Consider the following 17,554-nt stretch of genomic DNA (forward strand, 5'->3'; position numbering starts at 1 on the left):
GTGGTTTCTCTCAATCTTCTTTGCAAAGCTTCACAAGCTGCAGCAGGTTGGATGGGGAGCAATGGTGCACTGCCATTTTCAGATCTCTCCAGAGATTATCATTCTTAAAGTCCTGCTCTGTTCACGCATGAGGCCAAGCTTATTCCTTGAACTGAACTACCAATGCCATCTTAATGGATAAAGTCCTCATTATGTGAGCACTGCCTAGGGGCCAACCTCCAATAGAACCAGTCTCAGGGTGGGGCAGTTATCTGTTGTGAGGGGAGGATGATGAGGAGACAACTAACTAACTAATTTACTAAGTCATGTTGGTCTTGATTTGTTTATCAGGTTTTTTGACAGATCTAAGATAGAAAGATATAAAAGTCTATTTATTCTGTTTGAGTTCATTCAGAGCAGCCAGACACTAGATGTTCTGTTGTCTCTTCTTATTGGCCACATATTTAGTGTTTGTTAATTTCCACTTTTTAAAAGTTGTCACATTTGTCAAGGCCATTGAATTGATGTCATGTTTCAAGAGCTTGTTTCAGTTTAATTCAGCTCAGCCTCATCTTTTCAGTAGCAGTTGGTCTTAGTGCATTGATCTTGAGCAGCAATAATGAGCCCTTCAGTTTCTGACTGTAGGCCTGCTGTTTTAAGCCAGCAGCTTGTTTGGTCCACATCTCTGCCATTTATTCATTTCAAATACTGTCCGGAGCATTTTCTTCCCATTTTCTCTTTCATTGTTATAGGGTTTGATGTTTGCCTGCCATTTCCGCTTAGCTGGTGGTTGGCTCATTTTAGCTGTATCTTTGGCATATTGAGCTCTCTTTTGAATATAACGGCTTCATTAGTGCATGGATAATGATTTTTCTTGGGGTTTTTTTTAGTTCTTTCACTATCTTTAGCTTTGGTAAGGAGATTGTCTTCTTTATGTTTGAGGTATGTGTCCAATGTTCTTGTTTTGTTATTTTGTATGTGCTCACAATCTGAGTAAGGCCTCTTCCATCTAATGTCTTTCGAGAGTACAGAACATCTTTTCTATCCTTCGATCCATCTCATCATATTCAGGGTCACAGGGAGACTGGAGCCGAATACAGCTGTCAGTGGGAGTAAGTTGTGGTACACCCTAAACAGGTTGCCAGTCTATTGCAATGGTAACACATAGACACAGATTCACTGTGACTCGAACAGCCAATTAAGGAAGAATCACCAACTAAACTTCCCATTGTATTTTATTTTTCCCTGAAATGTTCTTTTTTTTTAACAGAGTTGAATACTTCCTTTTGGTCAACCAAAAGGAGTAAGATTATTTCTTTTCCCAGTCTTAATCGCCTTCATTATGGCTTTATTCATAAGTAGTTGATCTACATAACTCCTACATAACTACAGTATTTTTGTTTTAGTGCTAGCAAGTTGTTGTCCACCAGATTCTTGTAGGATCTGGCTATTGGTATTAAATTTAAAGTCTTACACAGTGTAGGATTAAGTAGTACCACTTGTTAGTCGACTGCATTAGTTGGGCACTAACAATAAGGAGGCCATTCTTCATGGTTTTCTATGATCGTGTCAGGTTTTCATGTAGTGCTGTTGTATTAGCCAGAAGCTTGTTACGCCATCATTCCCCAGGGTCTCCCAGTTTCTGGATTTTTTGGATAGTTGTTGTTGTTGCCTAAGATGTCACTGACTGCAGAGGCAGTGGCATAAAATAATTTGTTCACTTCAGCAAGGGATAGCTTATCATTAAGCCTATTCTTAATAGCCATGATTGCTCTATTAGTTATTTTTAACCCTCTCAAGCAGGCGTTGCAGATTTGCAACAGTTAAAAACTAACAACCTGATTACCCCACATACATATTTTATGAGTTTTTTTACTCAGAAGTACCACTGCAGGTATTCTTTTGTGCATTAGCAACAAAAACTTAATTTGAGCCTGAGAGGGTTAATGCTGATTTTACATGCTTGTCACATTTAATTTTTAGCATTAGTGGTCTTTCATCAATGTTTCTTTTACAGCCTTCCATTTTCTCAGGATGTTGTTTACCATTTCCTCTACTTTTTCATCAGCACTGTGTTGCATTTGGGTGGTCTGATTCATTTGGTTGGTTTACTTCATCGCTGTGCTCATTTTCCTCAGCACTTAATGCTGCAACATTGTTTTCGTGGTGATTCACATCTCTTCCCCGCTCTTGAGATGTTTTTATCTTTTATCCTTTAAATTTCAGTCTCTGTCAGCCTCGTTTTTAATAACGTCCCTTCTGTTGTTCGCATGGTCATTAGTGGTCATATGAGGTCTTGAAATACACTTCAATCACATATTTTTACTTTTTCTGTCACCATTCTAGTTCTAGCTGGTTTTCGATGGTTTTCAGAGAGTCCATTTTATGGGCCCTCATAAGCATCATACTTATTGCTTCGTGGGGTGATTGTCATTTGCTTGCTTGTTAGAGTTTGTTCTAGTAGCAGACTGTGTGGTTCCCTGTGGAGGAAAGCAGTCCTTGTTTATGTTATGGTAATCTATTAGGTTTTTATGCCATTTTGGACAATGATAGTCAGAGCCTCTGTATCCAGAGGCTACATTTCCCAGTAAAAATCACTGGGTATTACCATTATTATTATTATTATTATTATTATTATTATTATTATTATTATTAATAATAAAAGGATGTGAGCTAATGGTCCTAAAAGTGGACCTATTATCTTTTTACTTATTTTCTTTCATTATTATGTCATATTTTTCCATATTTAACATTGGCCATGTTAAATGTGGTTGAAGTTTTGAATAAAGAGGTCAGTTTCTGTATGAGTAATCCCTGTGAGCCAAAAGCTCAGATTTCAGACTTCTTTAAGTGCTCAGTTTCAGATAATTTATGTCAGTGAGAGTGGAAAGCCCTTAAAGCACTCAGCTCTGGGCCCACCCAATTGTTGTTCAAACTTTCAGTTTAGGAGGGGCAGCCAATCCGAAGAAAGAGGCTAAAGTGATTTGTTTTAGGATGAAGTCAGTGACGGCATTTCTTATAAATGAAGATCTTTTTTTTTTTTTTTTAATGCAAAGCTACTCTAGTTTTGGCTAATAGGCTTCTTTTAGTGACCGCCTTCCCGTTCGTTTAAAGTTTAAACGAAACTTTAGGTAACAGCATGGTAATACCGCCGATCACCAGCAGAGGGAGAGCTGCAACAAGCCCAGCCGCGCTTTCCGGAAGACCAATGAAAATATTTTGTGACGTTTCATTCACCTCCACCCATTAAGAAGAAATCAGCTGCTCAGCCTTGCAGTGCATTACAACCCTTGCCTAATTCCCTGTCAGTCAGTGCCGATAAACAGTGTCTTCTTAATATCAGATACCCCTTCTGTATCGGGCTTCCGTCTACACTGCTGCAGCTCGTGTGTTGATTTGTTGTTGTTGTTATTTTTTTTTGTACACCAGCTTGTTTCTTGCACGTAACATGCAGAAGAGAAGGAAACCTGAGCCGATCCAACTCAACCCCATCCCTGATGGAAACACTATCAACGGCAGCGGAGCCACAGAGTGAGTGTCAATATTAATCTGCTTCTAATATTCTGATAGGGGAATGTAGTACACAGATACCTGCTTTCTGATATATAACCTAATATATGTTGGATTCAGTATGACAGCAGCCAATACCGTGTGTGTGCTCGAGTACTCTGCACCAAGTATTTGTGTGGGTTCCTGAAACCTTGTCCTCTACTGCAACCATTGATCATTTGCATTGTTATGAGTTGCTGTACTGAGAAAATGAAATATTTTTTTTAAATCTGAAAAGTTACTGACACGTTAACCATTGACCATTCCTCAAAATAGCTTATGTGGTTTGGGTTGCATGTAGCATTTTTATAGGCTACAGCATTGATTGAATAATTCTTTAGATTTACTCTTGAGCACAATCCAAGACAGAGATACTCCGTTCACACTGAAATAAAACAGGGAATAAACAGAGGTTGCTCACATTGATAATGTTTGGCTCTAAAAAAAAATGCTTGAACAGTTATTAAAACAGCCACTAAATCATAATTCAGTAGACTACATGATAACTGGACTATTTGTTGCACACTAATCAGCTATCAAACAGTTAAAGAAGTTTAATTTTTAATGATGTAAATGGAAAAAACTGGAAACTCATTTCACTTTATCATTTCAAGCGCTAAATAGCTGTCAAAGTCCTCGTGATTTCATTCATTTTCCCGTTTTACTCATGCCACAGGTCATTTTCACAAATTATCATTGTTACCGTGTTTCTCATTATAATATTTATGTAACTTTTGGCTGTCAAGTCCTCTTTGTGGTGTCATAGATGGACAGGTCTCAGTGTTACTCTCACAGCCCACTTGGTGTGATTAGTCAGAGATAGAGCTTTCCAGTGAGGCAGCACACAGAATTATATTTCTGTCTGCTGAAGGAGTTCTGCAAAGGCCTGCTCCCACCACTGTTTGACAAAACACAGTAATGGAGACATAAAATTGTTTTGACATCCTCCTCTAGCCCTCAGTTTGCAGAGAAAAGCCCAGTGAGTCCTGCAACAAGCTGGATCGGTTGAGATGAGAATTACGTAACGTGTCATCAGTTATGATGGCTGCTTTTCTGATGCGTTGTAGAGTCCGAATATATTATTGTTTCGTTGTTAGAGCGCCCATCTGAAGGCCATCTGTGTCTTTGGCAATGAATTAAAGACAAAAAAAATGACACTGAGTCATATTTGAATAAAATTTTGCGTTAAGTAATGGTAATTTTAAAGAAACAAGAAAGATTTTTTTTTATGTGTCCACTAGTACCAAAAATTAAAAACAAAAACAGGAAGAAATATACTTTAGGAAGCTTTTAGTAAGATACAAATTAGAGTAGTAGAAATGTAAAAGTGAGGCCAAAAGTCAATGACATGATATTTGGATACAAACTGTAATGTGGTATTTAAGATCCCCATAAACCAGTATCATTTCTTAACTGTTCCCACTACAAATGAATTTGTAGCATAGCTTGAAAGGTGAAATATATTTTATAAAAGTTTGACCAGTAAGAAACATAGTTTTAAAAATAGCTCTACAGATCACTAGTATCACTTTGACCTTCGGATTAATCTATTGACCTTGGAGAGGTCAAAGGTTATACCGGTAAGTGACCTATTCAAAATCTTTACACAGTATATACAATACACTCTATATGTTGACAATACGTGTCACACATGCCACAAGTGTAAAACTTGTAAGACTTTTTGTCAGTTTTTGCCCAACAAATGATTTGGTCAACCTTGAAGACCTTGGTGGATGTAAGCCAAACTTGAATGGATTGTTAACATGACGCCATTCTACACCCCTACAAAGTTTGATCAGAATTCATTCAAAACCTTTTGAGTTCTCGTGTTTATTGATACAAGAAATGATACATGTAAATGCTACCAAAAATAGAACCGCCTCTTCAGTTTAGCTTTAGCCAAGGGCAGATGTTTGACTTTAGCTTGCATTAGATGGAAAGTCTACTTCTCAGCTTCTCACCATTAAAATATATATCAGCTGATAATCATGTACATGTAATTCCTGTGAACCTAAAGCTAAGGCTGCTGCAGACATTTGTTTTACATTCCTTTTGCCTGGTTGATGTCAGTAAGGCAGGAATGTCCTTATATGGGCACAGAAAGGGTCCAAGAATCATCAGATTCTGAACCATTGGACTTGGAAATTTTTCTTCAGTGCTCTACTTAAGAGTTATCTGCAAGTTCTAGAGCTTGATCAAATACTTTCTCAGTTGCGAAGGAGTGCTAAAAGAGAAAGAAAGAAGGAAAACTGTTTATTCATTTATACTCTCTTGTGACATCAAAATGAGCCCAATGCTTATTGAGTAACTCTGTTGAAATCTGTTTTGCTGTGGATGTTGTCGCTGTCTGCTCTGTTCTGGATCAGATTTTGAGCTCCAACGTGTATGCAAGAATGTGAAAAGTGGACATTTTGTAGGTTTTGAATGTTGGTTTCAGAATCTCTACATGACTGATCAAGCAGGAGAAGAACAGCCAATCAAAACAAAGTGGGCTTTTAGAAAGAGGGGCTTTAAAGGGACCGGAGCTAAAATGGCTTTTTCTAGACTGTGAATGAAGTGAGGAGATGCATGAAGGGCTGGTATATGATGAAAGGGGATTATATTGAATAGTGAATTGTGCAAAGCTGTAGTAGAGTTAAAGTATGACGTTGGGTACAGGGGTTAGCACTGTAGCCTCGCAGCACATGAATCTTGCAATTGGCTTGCGCCTTCCTTTTTAGAGTTTGAATGTTTTCCCTGTGCTTGCTTTGATTTCTTTTGGGTCCTCTTCCCAAAGATCAATTGGTGATTCTAAACTGGCCATGGATGTGCATGAAGTGCTGTATGAATATGTGGCTAATGTGTGACTTGGATGGTCTGTAAGACAGGAAAAGCACAAAAAATACTGAATGCATAAAAACATGGAGCTTGAAGTGAGCACAACAGATCAACTTTCAGAACTTAAAGTAATCCGTGTTGGATTGGGCTGCTGACAATGTTAAACAGATGAGCTGTGCCTCTACTTTGTTCATTAGGAGCTATTGATGATGACATAATGTTTGGCGAGAGCCGAGCACATTCCTGCTGCTGCTGGCCGGGATCTAATGGACTAAAGAGCAACATGTTGGGATGAGGCAACAATCAGGAATTCTGAATCACTGTGGTTTTTTTTGTTTGTTTGTTTTTGAATGAGGGTTTCTGTGTCCTCTGTCACGTAAGAAGGTGTTATACTGTGGCACTGCTGACATATAGTGACTGCTGTTACTCAAGTCCTCTTTTCCATAAAAACACAGTTCTGTTTGAGTTCAGCTGGCTGAGGGTTTAAGGAAAAGCTAAACCAGTTTCAATCCAGTGACGGTAGATGGTGGGTTTGTGGTAACAAATGTTGTTCATGTTACCGATATCACAAGTTTGTCACACTTAAATGTTTCAGATCATCAAATAAATATAAATACTAGACAAATGTAACACAAGTAAAGTTTCTAAAACGAGGGTGTTTATCTATTCAGATATGCTAGGAAATAATTGCAGTGTGCATTAGATACACCATTTCAGCTGCTTGTTAACACAAACATCTAATAAGCCAATCCTCATTGCATTTAGGCATGCAGACATGAGCAAGAGTACAAGCTGAAGTTCAAACTGAGCATCAGAAAGTGGACAGTGATTTAAGTGACTTTGAACGTTGCATGGTTGTTGATGCCAGATGGGTTGGCAACAACCATATCCATAGAGTTTACAGAGAATGGTTTTGAAAAGAGAAAAATATTCAGTGAGCAGCAGTTATCTACACTCCCTTGTTAATATTAGATATCAGAAGAAAATAACTCAACCAGTCTTTACAACCCAGGTATGCAGAAGAGCATCTCTGAGCACACAACACATCAAACCCTGCGACAGCAGAAGCCCACACTGGGTGGTAACACCTCTCAGCTAAGAACAGGAAATTAAAGCTACACTCGGCATGGACAAAAGAAGATTGGAGAAATGTTTCCTGATCCTGATGAGTCACGATTTGTGCTGCAACATTCGGATGGCAGAATTTTGTGTAAACAACATGAAAGGATGGATCCGCTCTGCGTTGTAGCAACAGTTCAGACTTCTGTTGCTATAATGTTGTGAGAGATATTTGCTTGGCACACCTTTGGCCGCTCTGTACCAAAATGAGCATAACAATATCATGGCCCTGAAATCAAACAGCCAAATGAATTTCAACCGTCATTGATTTCAATATTTACATTTATGATTTAGTTACTGTGTATCATGTGGTCTAAAAATGTCAGAAAGAGACATTTCCAGAAATCTATTCTCGTAATGTATCAGCGTTATAGCCGTAAGTAAGAAAACCCACCAGCTGTTTTGAACAGAAGGGGAAGAAAAGGCTCATGTTTCAAAGCGCTCATTTAAATTAGCACATTATTCTGGGTAATTTGCAACACGACACAAGATGATTGGATGCTGACACTGGAGAGCAAATATGTTGCATAATGGTTGTGGATGAGCTTAATCCAATCGATGAGCCTCTTACTGAAACCAGACCGTTGCACTCTTGTGAAAAAGGACAGCCATTCCAGCACGCCAAATGCTTTTTCAGCATGAAATGGCTGCAAGCCATTGGAGAACTGCAATCAGTGGCCCATAAGGATGGAATATTATCAGGGGAGAGCTGAGAACAAATACAAACAGCTTGTTTTGGATAGACCCTTATACTTCATCTTGGATAAGCTACTGCCATCACATAGGTGAAAACCTCTCTAAGGTTCTGGGAAACTAAATTATTGATAAATATTGACAGCAGCCATAGTTTGTGGCTCTTTTTTATTATTTATTTATTTAACATATTGCTTACTATATGCTTTTTATTAGAGAGCAACAGGTACTCAGTTTTTAATTACAGTAAAAAAAAAAAAAAAAGGTTTTCTGAGGAACTCATCCTGGTTTTAATTCCTCCAACAGTAAGTGATTGACACTCACTAAAAATACTGTAATTCTCCCATTTGTTACATTTAATGCGCACCAGGTTCAGCTATCCGTGCTACAGGTTTCTTGAATTGTAATCTTTACAGGGCACCTATGTTTACACATCCGGTAATTTTGCAGTCTCTTAACGTACCTGCACACGATGCAATGCTTAGAAAAGAGAAACACTCAGGGGAGATACAGAATAGAAACAGCTGTAGCTTCAACAGCAACCATTTTTCAAATAATAGTTTAAAAGAGACTGTTCAATCGCATATCAATTTTTAATAAAATTTTGGTTCTCCAGAGCTGTGTTGAACTATTCTTTGAAAAAAAAAAAAAAAATCTAAGCAACACATGTTGAAATAATAAGTAGCTGAATACCTCTTTGGCTGAAGCCATGAACCAAAACCTGATAGATAAATGTGTGTCTCAGACTCTCATTTATTAAAAATGCATTTTCTTTAACTTGCTTGATGTCAAGGTGTAGAGTTATTGTGCTTCTCACATTCGAGTTCTGCTGGATGTCCTTGTTCTTTAGTGCGGATGGAGCTCAAAAGCCCAGCGTCGTGCTCACTTCTTCCTGCACCTGGAAGGGAGGGGGCCTGCAGTGTGGCGTTACTGTAGTCCCTCCCTCGTACATTGTGTAGAGTGTTTCAGGCTTCTCCTCCTCTCATCCTCCTCCACCTCCAGCTCTTGTCGACAAAACGCCCACGCCACCCACAGCCAGCTCAAACTCGGCACCTCGTCTCCATGGATATGCAGGCCTACTGTCAAAAATAAAACCACTTAACCCTCTCTTTGCTGTGCGGAGCTGTACAGGGAGAAGAGCTGCTCTCCAGTGAGTCGTTATTTAGTTTAAAAAAAAAAGATGAGGAATAAAAAGCGTAATTACCACTAAGACTGATGAAGATCTTCTCATCACCACATAGTTGTATTGTCACGAAAATCTGGTAGGCTGGCAATTAAATAATTCATTTAAATGATTTTCTCTTAGCTGAATGAAGACAGCAGCACATATGAATCATACATGCTTTTGTTTGATACTTTAATCATTTACAGCGTAAACAATTAAATTGCAAATTTTTAACATTCACAGGCCAAATGTTTGACACTAATAACAGGACATCTCTGTGGTCTTCACAGCAGCTTCCAGCTAATACTTTTTAAAGTCTTAGACTGGCTGTGCGTGGCGGTGTGGACAGTGTTTTGAGGCAGTTGAGTGGGAGGTCAAAGGGCAGCAGAGTTCACTAGACAATTAGTTTCTCAAGGAAAGCTTTCTCACACTGGGATCTGAAAAGGGATAATAAAACACAACCAGCTCTCTCTGCTGGCTCCCTCTTTGTTTAACATTATTCCTGAGGAATGTGCAGGAGTACTACACATAGCTCAGTCTTATCTCGGAGGATGACATAATAGATGCAGTAGGTCTGGATGTGGAGTATGTGGATTATCTGTGGTGAGCAGATCCCAGCAAGCTGAATGTGGGGGAGTGAGTGTGACAAGGAGAAAAACCTTACTAATCTTGAACGGTAGTTTGAAATCTAGATATATCTAACTTGAAGAAACACAATCTATGGAGCAACCATACTGTATTTATAATATTTATGGATATTAAAGTTTATTTTTATGGCCTTGTGTTTTTGTACACTGCTCTGCTGCCTCTTTTCTGTTGCACTAACTATTAAAAGTTTGGACTGGTAATCAAATTTGACTTGCCATAAGTCGTTATCCATGGATCGGAAACACCTTTTTTAGTCACACATTTCTTGGGAGACTCACAAATTCAGACTTTTGGAACTCAAACCAATCATGTGAGATGAAAGCATGAGGAATGAAAATAGTGGGACCACCGGGTCATTGATATCTAATGAGAGGAGATCTGACAGTTTAGTCTCTGAACTGAATACAATAATAATTCACGTTTCTCATCGTCTTCTGTCTTTCTTTACTCTTAACAAGAACAAACTTGGAGGCACTGCAGAAAAAACTAGAGGAGCTCGAGTTGGATGAGCAGCAGCGGAAACGCTTGGAGGCCTTTCTGACACAGAAGCAGAAAGTGGGAGAGCTGAAGGACGATGACTTTGAGAAGATCTGTGAGCTCGGTGCCGGCAACGGAGGAGTTGTCTTTAAGGTTTCCCACCGACCCTCGGGTCTGATTATGGCAAGGAAGGTAAGCTGCAGCACAGCTGTCTGAAAGCTATTTTTTTTACTCCAGTATGTCCAAGAGGCATCATTACTCCAGTGTTTGTGCACAGCCTTAAATGTGGGTTAATGGGACAGCAGACCGTCCGAAAACCCAAGTGCTGCTGTTAAAAATCGCCCCAGCTGAAACAAGATGTGCTTCAATATTAAATCTTTTTCCTTAATGATCATTTTTGGTCATAAAGCATGTTCTTGTCTGTGCTTGTATTGTCTAGCATTTGTCTTCTCTGTGTTACGGAAGCATAATTAAAAACATGAGCCCTGCTGTGTTCCAGCTGATCCACCTTGAGATTAAACCAGCCATCAGGAACCAGATCATTAGGGAGCTGCAGGTGCTACATGAGTGCAACTCCCCATATATTGTGGGCTTCTACGGGGCTTTCTACAGCGATGGGGAAATCAGCATCTGCATGGAGCATATGGTATAGTTTATTAATGTTATGCTTGCCAGTGTTTTCCCAGTAGTGTTTTTGCTTTCTTTTACAGACTATACTGAAAGTTGTTAGGTATTTCTTGCCCTCCATTTACAGCCTGGTCGGCATGGGAACAAGCTATTTTTGATGAAATGTGTTGTTTTTCACAAATTTTTTATTTTGAATCCTCTCCATTTGTCCCCGTCTGTTGTTCATAGGATGGTGGCTCCCTGGACCAATCACTGAAGAAAGCAGGCAAGATCCCAGAGCAGATCCTTGGCAAAGTCAGCATTGCTGTGGGTAGCTTTAACACCTCTCCCACTTATTTCATGCTCTGGCCGTCACACTAGAGCTAAGTTTCTTATACTTCTTTGGCAGTACCAAATTATCTGTGCCTTTGCTGTGCTGTTATGCAATGTTTGTCTTTGCAGGTAATTAAAGGTCTTTCCTACCTGAGGGAGAAGCACAAGATCATGCACAGAGGTCGCTATTTCAATTAAATATAATTTAATTTTCTTGACCTGGCCTTTAAACGCATAAATACCTTTCCTTAGTTTTGCTATACATAAAGCCTAGATCAAATCATTTGTCTGGCACTAGCAGAGAGGTGAAGATATGATTACATGGAAGTCTGATTTGGTTTTTGTTATGTCTGAGGGGGAAGTTTAAAGCTCTTGTTTTTTCTGATAGTTACATTTGAACAGATTTTTTTTTTCACTTTAACATTTCTTTCTGTCATATTGTGGTCATACTGGGTGTAAAAAGCTTGTTTTCTAACATAGAAGTGGAGGCATGACCTGACAGCAACACAGTGATCACCTACCTCTTGTTTTAATACAAACTTAGAATACAGTCAATCCCAATTTAAAGACTCAGTTAAATCTTTGTTGTAGGGATGAAACTGTAAAACGAGTCAGCACAAGCAGCACAAAATGCCTGCAGCAGTTTGTTCTGTGCTGATGCTGCCTGTTGAAACACTTGCCCACTGTGTTCTCCTAAACACTGCGTGTCCCTCTTTCAGATGTCAAGCCTTCTAACATCCTAGTGAATTCCCGTGGTGAGATCAAGCTGTGTGACTTTGGAGTGAGCGGACAGCTTATAGACTCCATGGCCAACTCCTTTGTGGGCACTCGGTCGTACATGTCGGTCAGTTAAATTGGAAAAACTCGTCAGTAATCTGGCTGCAAGTTTACGTGTGCCACTTAACATAGCTGTCATTTACCTGCCGGTTTATTATTGTAATAAAATAAGTAAAAGCTATACTACTGATAACTGACACTACCTCTGTTATGTGTTGTCTAGCCCGAGCGCTTACAAGGCACCCACTATTCTGTTCAGTCGGACATCTGGAGCATGGGTCTGTCACTGGTTGAAATGGCCATTGGACGCTTTCCTATTCCACCACCTGATGCTAAGGAGCTCGAACAGATTTTCGGCTTCCCAGTGGAAGGGGAGGCAGCCTCCAGTGATTCCTCCCCAAAGCCGCAGCCCCCTGGGCGACCCGGCAGCTGTAAGTCTGAGAAGGCTCTGGTTCTTGCTGTAACTCTGAAGTGTAGCTTCTGAAGTTACAGCAGCTTTATATCATTTCGAAAAGCTCTGATGAAACAGCTTAAATAAGTTACAGCATAGTCATTGAAGTAATTACACAATGTCTAACCTACAAGGGGCTGATTATTTTGGTTGCACCCCCTTAACAGCATACGGCCCAGACAGCAGACCTCCGATGGCCATTTTTGAGCTTCTTGATTACATCGTTAACGAGGTGAGTTTACTGGATTTATCTACACATGCTGGTATGATGCAGATAGATGCTAGGCTACAGTGTATTAATGCCTTTAGGAGCAATTTAACGCAATATTTGACTTACAAAAACCTCTAAATTTCAGCCTCCACCAAAACTGCCTGCTGTATTTAGTTCTGAATTCCAGGACTTTGTTAATAAATGGTAGGTAAAGACAGTTTTCTCTCACCTACACTGCACATAATCTTCTGCCACCTAGTGGTGTTTCACAGAACTACACTAAGATGTTGTTTCCACTCCAGCTTGATTAAAAACCCAGCAGAGAGAGCAGACTTGAAACAGTTGATGGTAAGATTTGCACTCTTAATATTCACTTATTACACTCCCTTTCTCTATGCATCTAAAAGCTCTCCTTTTCTTCAGGTGCATCCTTTCATTAAAACCTCCGAAGCAGAGGAAGTTGACTTTGCTGGCTGGCTGTGCACCACCATTGGACTCAGTCAGCCTTTGACACCAACACATGGTACCATAATGTGAGGCCTGTTCTGCCTACAACACCCACATCAAAGTCTTCTAATGACTAATTTCTGTTATTGGTATATAAAACTGTTTATACTGATCAAAGTGTACAAACCTAAATGCCAAGTGGAACTATGTATTGAACAAGTCTTTGGGCTACCTTGCAGGCCTTCCTGAAAAGCCATCTTTTTTTCTAAAGATTTAATTTAATCTTGACAAATGCTGCTCTACCTGTGCTTGATATTCCTTTGTAACCCCAAGTCTTCACAGTGCAAAACCTTTGCTAGCTTATGTGGAATAAATAAGTCCTGTGAATAAAAAGTTTGAATGACAGGTCTGACTCGTGCATTTGAAACAACTGATTTATTCATCACTGAACTCCAGTCTGTATGTATTGGTTTATGCCTTGGGCTTGGCAGGTGCACCCTTCTTTCCAGGCCTCTTCTTGGGTTTCAGCATCTTGGCCTTGATCTATGGTGAGAACAAAGAGGGGCTCTAAGTTATCAACAAATAGACATACAGTTTTTACTTCCATCTTTAACTGATCAGGCTCTTACCGCAGGGTCATGCTTGAGGATGGCATGACGTCTTGCTGTCTTGGCGTAAGGATTCAGTTTGAGCATTATGTTCAAATTCTTCAGAGGATTCTTCTTCAGAATTCTGCGGTTGAGCTTCTTGCTGTAATGACAATACAATCCACCCTTGAATATGTGAGCTTCTGCTTAACTACAACTTCAGTGAAACTTTCTGCATCACTCAGGACTTCCATATAATCAGGGTTCAGAAACACGGACCTGAAGTGGAAAATCATCATAGCTGGCAAATAAGACCTCGGGGAAAAACTACACTGAAAAATGCTTACTTGGGTGCACGAAGTGCTTTCTGGATCTCCTCACTCTTCAGAATCCTGGTCAGATCTGTATTGGTCATCTTGTGCATTGGCAGGCTGAAGGAAGAAGAGTCAAGAATTAAAGTCCCTTGTACATGAAGGCAAAAAAGCCGTATGATAAGTTTTGTTGCTATAACTCAGAACTTCGTTAAATATCACATAGTTCAAAAACACGGACCATGAAGTGGAAGCTCATCACTGTTGTACACCAGCATGATACACTGCACTTGTACTTTTAGAGTGCATGCTCTCAAAATACTCAAATACTCACTTGTAGTCAACCTTCAGGGAGGCAGCCTTGCGCCATGTGCCGTACAGGTCATCCAGCTTGCGGAAAGCACTCTCGGTCCAGATGCAGAACCGTCCAACGTGACCACCGGGAGCGAGCCTCAAAAGGTTCAGTTTGTTCACGTTCAGCAGAGTGATGCCTGCAAAATGCAGCACAATAATCAAACATCTGCATGTTGATGAACCAATTATCTTGAAGCTATAGTGAGTTTTTAAAGGGCAAATGACTTATTTAAGACTCAACTATACTATAAACACTACAATTACAACTCATCAGTATTCAGTCAAACTTGAAGTTACGCATGCATAAATGAAGAAAACAATTAGAGTTTAATTGAAAGCAAAGTAAGCTAGTTTTAGTATCTTGATCATTTATTCCATTTCATCCAATAGAAACATCCATTTTAACTATACCATAATTAAATGTAAGAATCATAATATCCATTTTCTAACACCGTAATAAATTCTAAATTTTAACCGGGACATTTACCGGGGATATTTCTGAAGGCTTTGGTTAAGCCAGCATCTTGGTTGTAGATAATGCACGGCCCTCTGCGCTGGATACGTCTGCGATTCCTCATCTTACCCTTACCGGCACGCATACGCTGAGAGGCATAGACCTGAGAAGAGCAAATAAAACTCCATTATTAATAATTAAATGCTCCCAGTGCCAACTCAAGAAAAAGAAGAATGATTTGACTTCGGGAAAACTACTGATGAAACTCAGTGTTCCTCAGTGTTTTGAGGTTACTGTACCTTCTTAATGTCATTCCAGGCTTTGAGCTTCTTCAGCAGCAGCACTGCCTCCTTGGTCTTCTTGTAGCCCTCAACTTTGTCTTCAACCACCAGTGGGACTTCAGGGATTTCCTCTATGCGGTGTCCTAAAAGGAAAGATTGTTAAGAATCAGTTAAAGACAATGACAGAGAAAACTGCTAGGACTATCAAAGTTACAGCATTAACTACACTTGCTCAGATTTAAAGGACATCAATACTCTGTGACAGCCTAGAGACGGCAGGCAACCGTCACTGTTCACAGGCTCAGACGCAAATTACACCATCACAGCAAGTCAAATGTTAGGCTGAATCAAAAAGGGTTCATTTTTGGTCAAAATATATTTCCATGCTGGTTTCTACCAATTCATGTCCCATTCGAACATCTTTTGACTCTTACCTTTGGACATCACAAGTGCAGGAATGGCAGAGGCGGCCAGGGCAGAGCAGATAGCATAGCGCTTCTGGGGTACGTTGATCCTGCGGTGCCAGCGGCGCCAGGTTTTAGTGGGGGCAAACATACGACCACCACGACACATCTAGACCAAAGTCAAGGACCACTGACTTAAAAAACTTAAGTAAATAACTATTTTATACCTGCTCAGACTCAATGTTCATCAGCCATCTGTGCCAGCATATGACAGCAGGCATTCTGTCACTGGTCACAGAGTCAGACGCAAATTACACCATCACAGCAAGCCCACAGAATTAAGTTTGCCTCAGTATACATATTACAAAGTGGGAAAAACTCTTGTAATCATCAAGAGGATACGTTTCCAAAAGCACCCTGGCCAGAACGGTGAGTACCACCACCTCTCACACGAGGGATACGGGCCACAGCTCTTCCTGTACCCCAGGACTCAGCACTGGTCTGGTGGCCTAAAACACACATAACACATAATCTATATTGTGTACATAACACCTTAATAAAACGTTTACTATGTGCCAAGTACATTTATGCACTCACCTGCCAGTTCACTGACTGCATAAGGCTGGCGGTTGTTCTTGCGCATGTTGGTGTGCACAAAATTCACCACATCAGGGCGAATAGGGGCCTTGAACACTGCAGGCATGACAACATTTTTGCCTGAGGATTCTCCTTTCTCGGAATACACCGAGATGAGGGGTCGGGCACAAGCCTGAGAAAGAAATAAACAATCGTCAGATGTATTCTGTAAGAGAAAGTTATGTAGGCAATTCAGGAGTCTAAACCTGTGTAGTATGTGTCTTTAAGACATCCAGGCACGTGACAGGAGAAAAACTACTAACTTATAATTCAGATTTAAAAGGCAGATTAATCTTGACGTAATTGCAGTTTCAATAAAATATCCCTGCTTTAACCGACACAATCAAAGTAAGGTTTCATTTAGCCAACATGAAATCTGTCTCGGTTAGCCTCAGTTTAGCTCGTTTCTGCTAAGACGACTTGGCCAGGTTGTTCAAACGTAACATTAATTGTAAATGATAACGGCCGAATATAGCGCATAGATAAATTCAATTGGCAGAAACAACCATCTAACTTTAGATGCCATCAAAATACACAAGATCAGCCTTCAGTGATCTACCCCTGAAAGGAAAGCCACACGTGTAACTTGTAGCCGCTCACTCAAAATGGCTCCTCGTGTTAGCTTTGCTAGCTGGGAGCGTTTCAATTTGCTGCTATATTACATCGGAACCTATGATTTCCAAATTCACAAAACACGCGCTTGCTTGTTCAACACGAACCACAATATGAAGACTCGTGTATTATATCACGTTAGCCTTGAAAAACATGGAAATTCTCACCATATTCGGTAGTTATTTTCGGCTCGCCGGGAACCACGCTCCTCACGGTATGGCGGCCACAGTAAAAAAGGAAGTTGACGATTCACCCTACATGGTTTATGCCTCCGCTTTAAATCACCACTTCCGGTATTAACATAATCGTGACAAGTCCTTTGTATAACTTCATAAAACGAGCACAGGAAAATGAAAAAGAATACACAGCATAAATTATATAGCATGTTTAATTTGTCAGTGCTTAGCATGTTTAGCCAAGCAATTTTAAAACCGTTCTTAAACATGGGACTATTTCTTTACTCCATGTTGGCGCAGGAAAGATTGAACCATTTCTTTCCTCGTTATTTTTAATCAAATATTTTTTTTATTTTATTAAAAAATTTCTTGTATATTCGTATTTCTGATACATTTTCAATCTATTTTATATCTCATTATTTTATTTATTTTATGAGGGAAGTGTGTGTTCACCTATGACCCCATGT

The 17,554-nt window shown here is 39.8% G+C and overlaps 2 protein-coding genes and 4 non-coding genes across 7 annotated transcripts; 1 reads left to right on the forward strand and 5 right to left on the reverse strand.

The window, feature by feature from the left end:
• The first annotated feature begins 3,208 nt into the window (after positions 1–3,208).
• On the forward strand, positions 3,209–13,677 carry map2k1 (mitogen-activated protein kinase kinase 1). Of its 2 annotated transcripts, XM_085282260.1 has the most exons (11): positions 3,210–3,510; positions 10,429–10,639; positions 10,947–11,093; positions 11,303–11,380; positions 11,516–11,567; positions 12,106–12,230; positions 12,387–12,594; positions 12,782–12,846; positions 12,971–13,029; positions 13,128–13,173; positions 13,249–13,677. In XM_085282260.1, exons 1-11 carry the CDS (start codon positions 3,428–3,430, stop codon positions 13,360–13,362), a joined length of 1,188 nt encoding a protein of 395 aa, XP_085138386.1. In that variant the 5' UTR covers positions 3,210–3,427; the 3' UTR covers positions 13,363–13,677. The 2 variants fall into 2 exon arrangements, with proteins under 2 accessions (XP_085138387.1, XP_085138386.1); XM_085282261.1 differs by lacking the exons at positions 12,971–13,029; positions 13,249–13,677 and having other exon boundaries at positions 3,209–3,510; positions 13,085–13,173.
• Positions 13,678–13,692: 15 nt separating this feature from the next.
• rpl4 (ribosomal protein L4) lies at positions 13,693–17,164 on the reverse strand. The gene is made up of 10 exons (XM_085282263.1): positions 17,079–17,164; positions 16,261–16,432; positions 16,066–16,172; positions 15,694–15,832; positions 15,278–15,402; positions 15,012–15,141; positions 14,505–14,661; positions 14,207–14,290; positions 13,902–14,022; positions 13,693–13,815 (listed from the first exon to the last, which is right to left on the reverse strand). Exons 1-10 carry the CDS (start codon positions 17,079–17,081, stop codon positions 13,744–13,746), a joined length of 1,110 nt encoding a protein of 369 aa, XP_085138389.1. The 5' UTR covers positions 17,082–17,164; the 3' UTR covers positions 13,693–13,743.
• Positions 14,097–14,163, reverse strand: LOC146569751 (small nucleolar RNA SNORD18). Its single transcript, XR_014893477.1, has one exon. It is a non-coding gene; the product is annotated as a small nucleolar RNA SNORD18 (small nucleolar RNA).
• LOC146569752 (small nucleolar RNA SNORD18) lies at positions 14,367–14,437 on the reverse strand. The gene has a single exon (XR_014893476.1). It is a non-coding gene; the product is annotated as a small nucleolar RNA SNORD18 (small nucleolar RNA).
• On the reverse strand, positions 15,489–15,587 carry LOC146569753 (small nucleolar RNA SNORD16). Its single transcript, XR_014893479.1, has one exon. It is a non-coding gene; the product is annotated as a small nucleolar RNA SNORD16 (small nucleolar RNA).
• On the reverse strand, positions 15,892–15,990 carry LOC146569754 (small nucleolar RNA SNORD16). Its single transcript, XR_014893478.1, has one exon. It is a non-coding gene; the product is annotated as a small nucleolar RNA SNORD16 (small nucleolar RNA).
• Positions 17,165–17,554: the final 390 nt, after the last annotated feature.

This window comes from Mchenga conophoros, linkage group LG7 (genome assembly GCF_057382185.1).
Source record: "Mchenga conophoros isolate Kocher_MC1m ecotype Shallow Benthic linkage group LG7, M_conophoros_male_GT1.1, whole genome shotgun sequence".
Lineage (NCBI taxonomy): Eukaryota > Metazoa > Chordata > Actinopteri > Cichliformes > Cichlidae > Mchenga > Mchenga conophoros.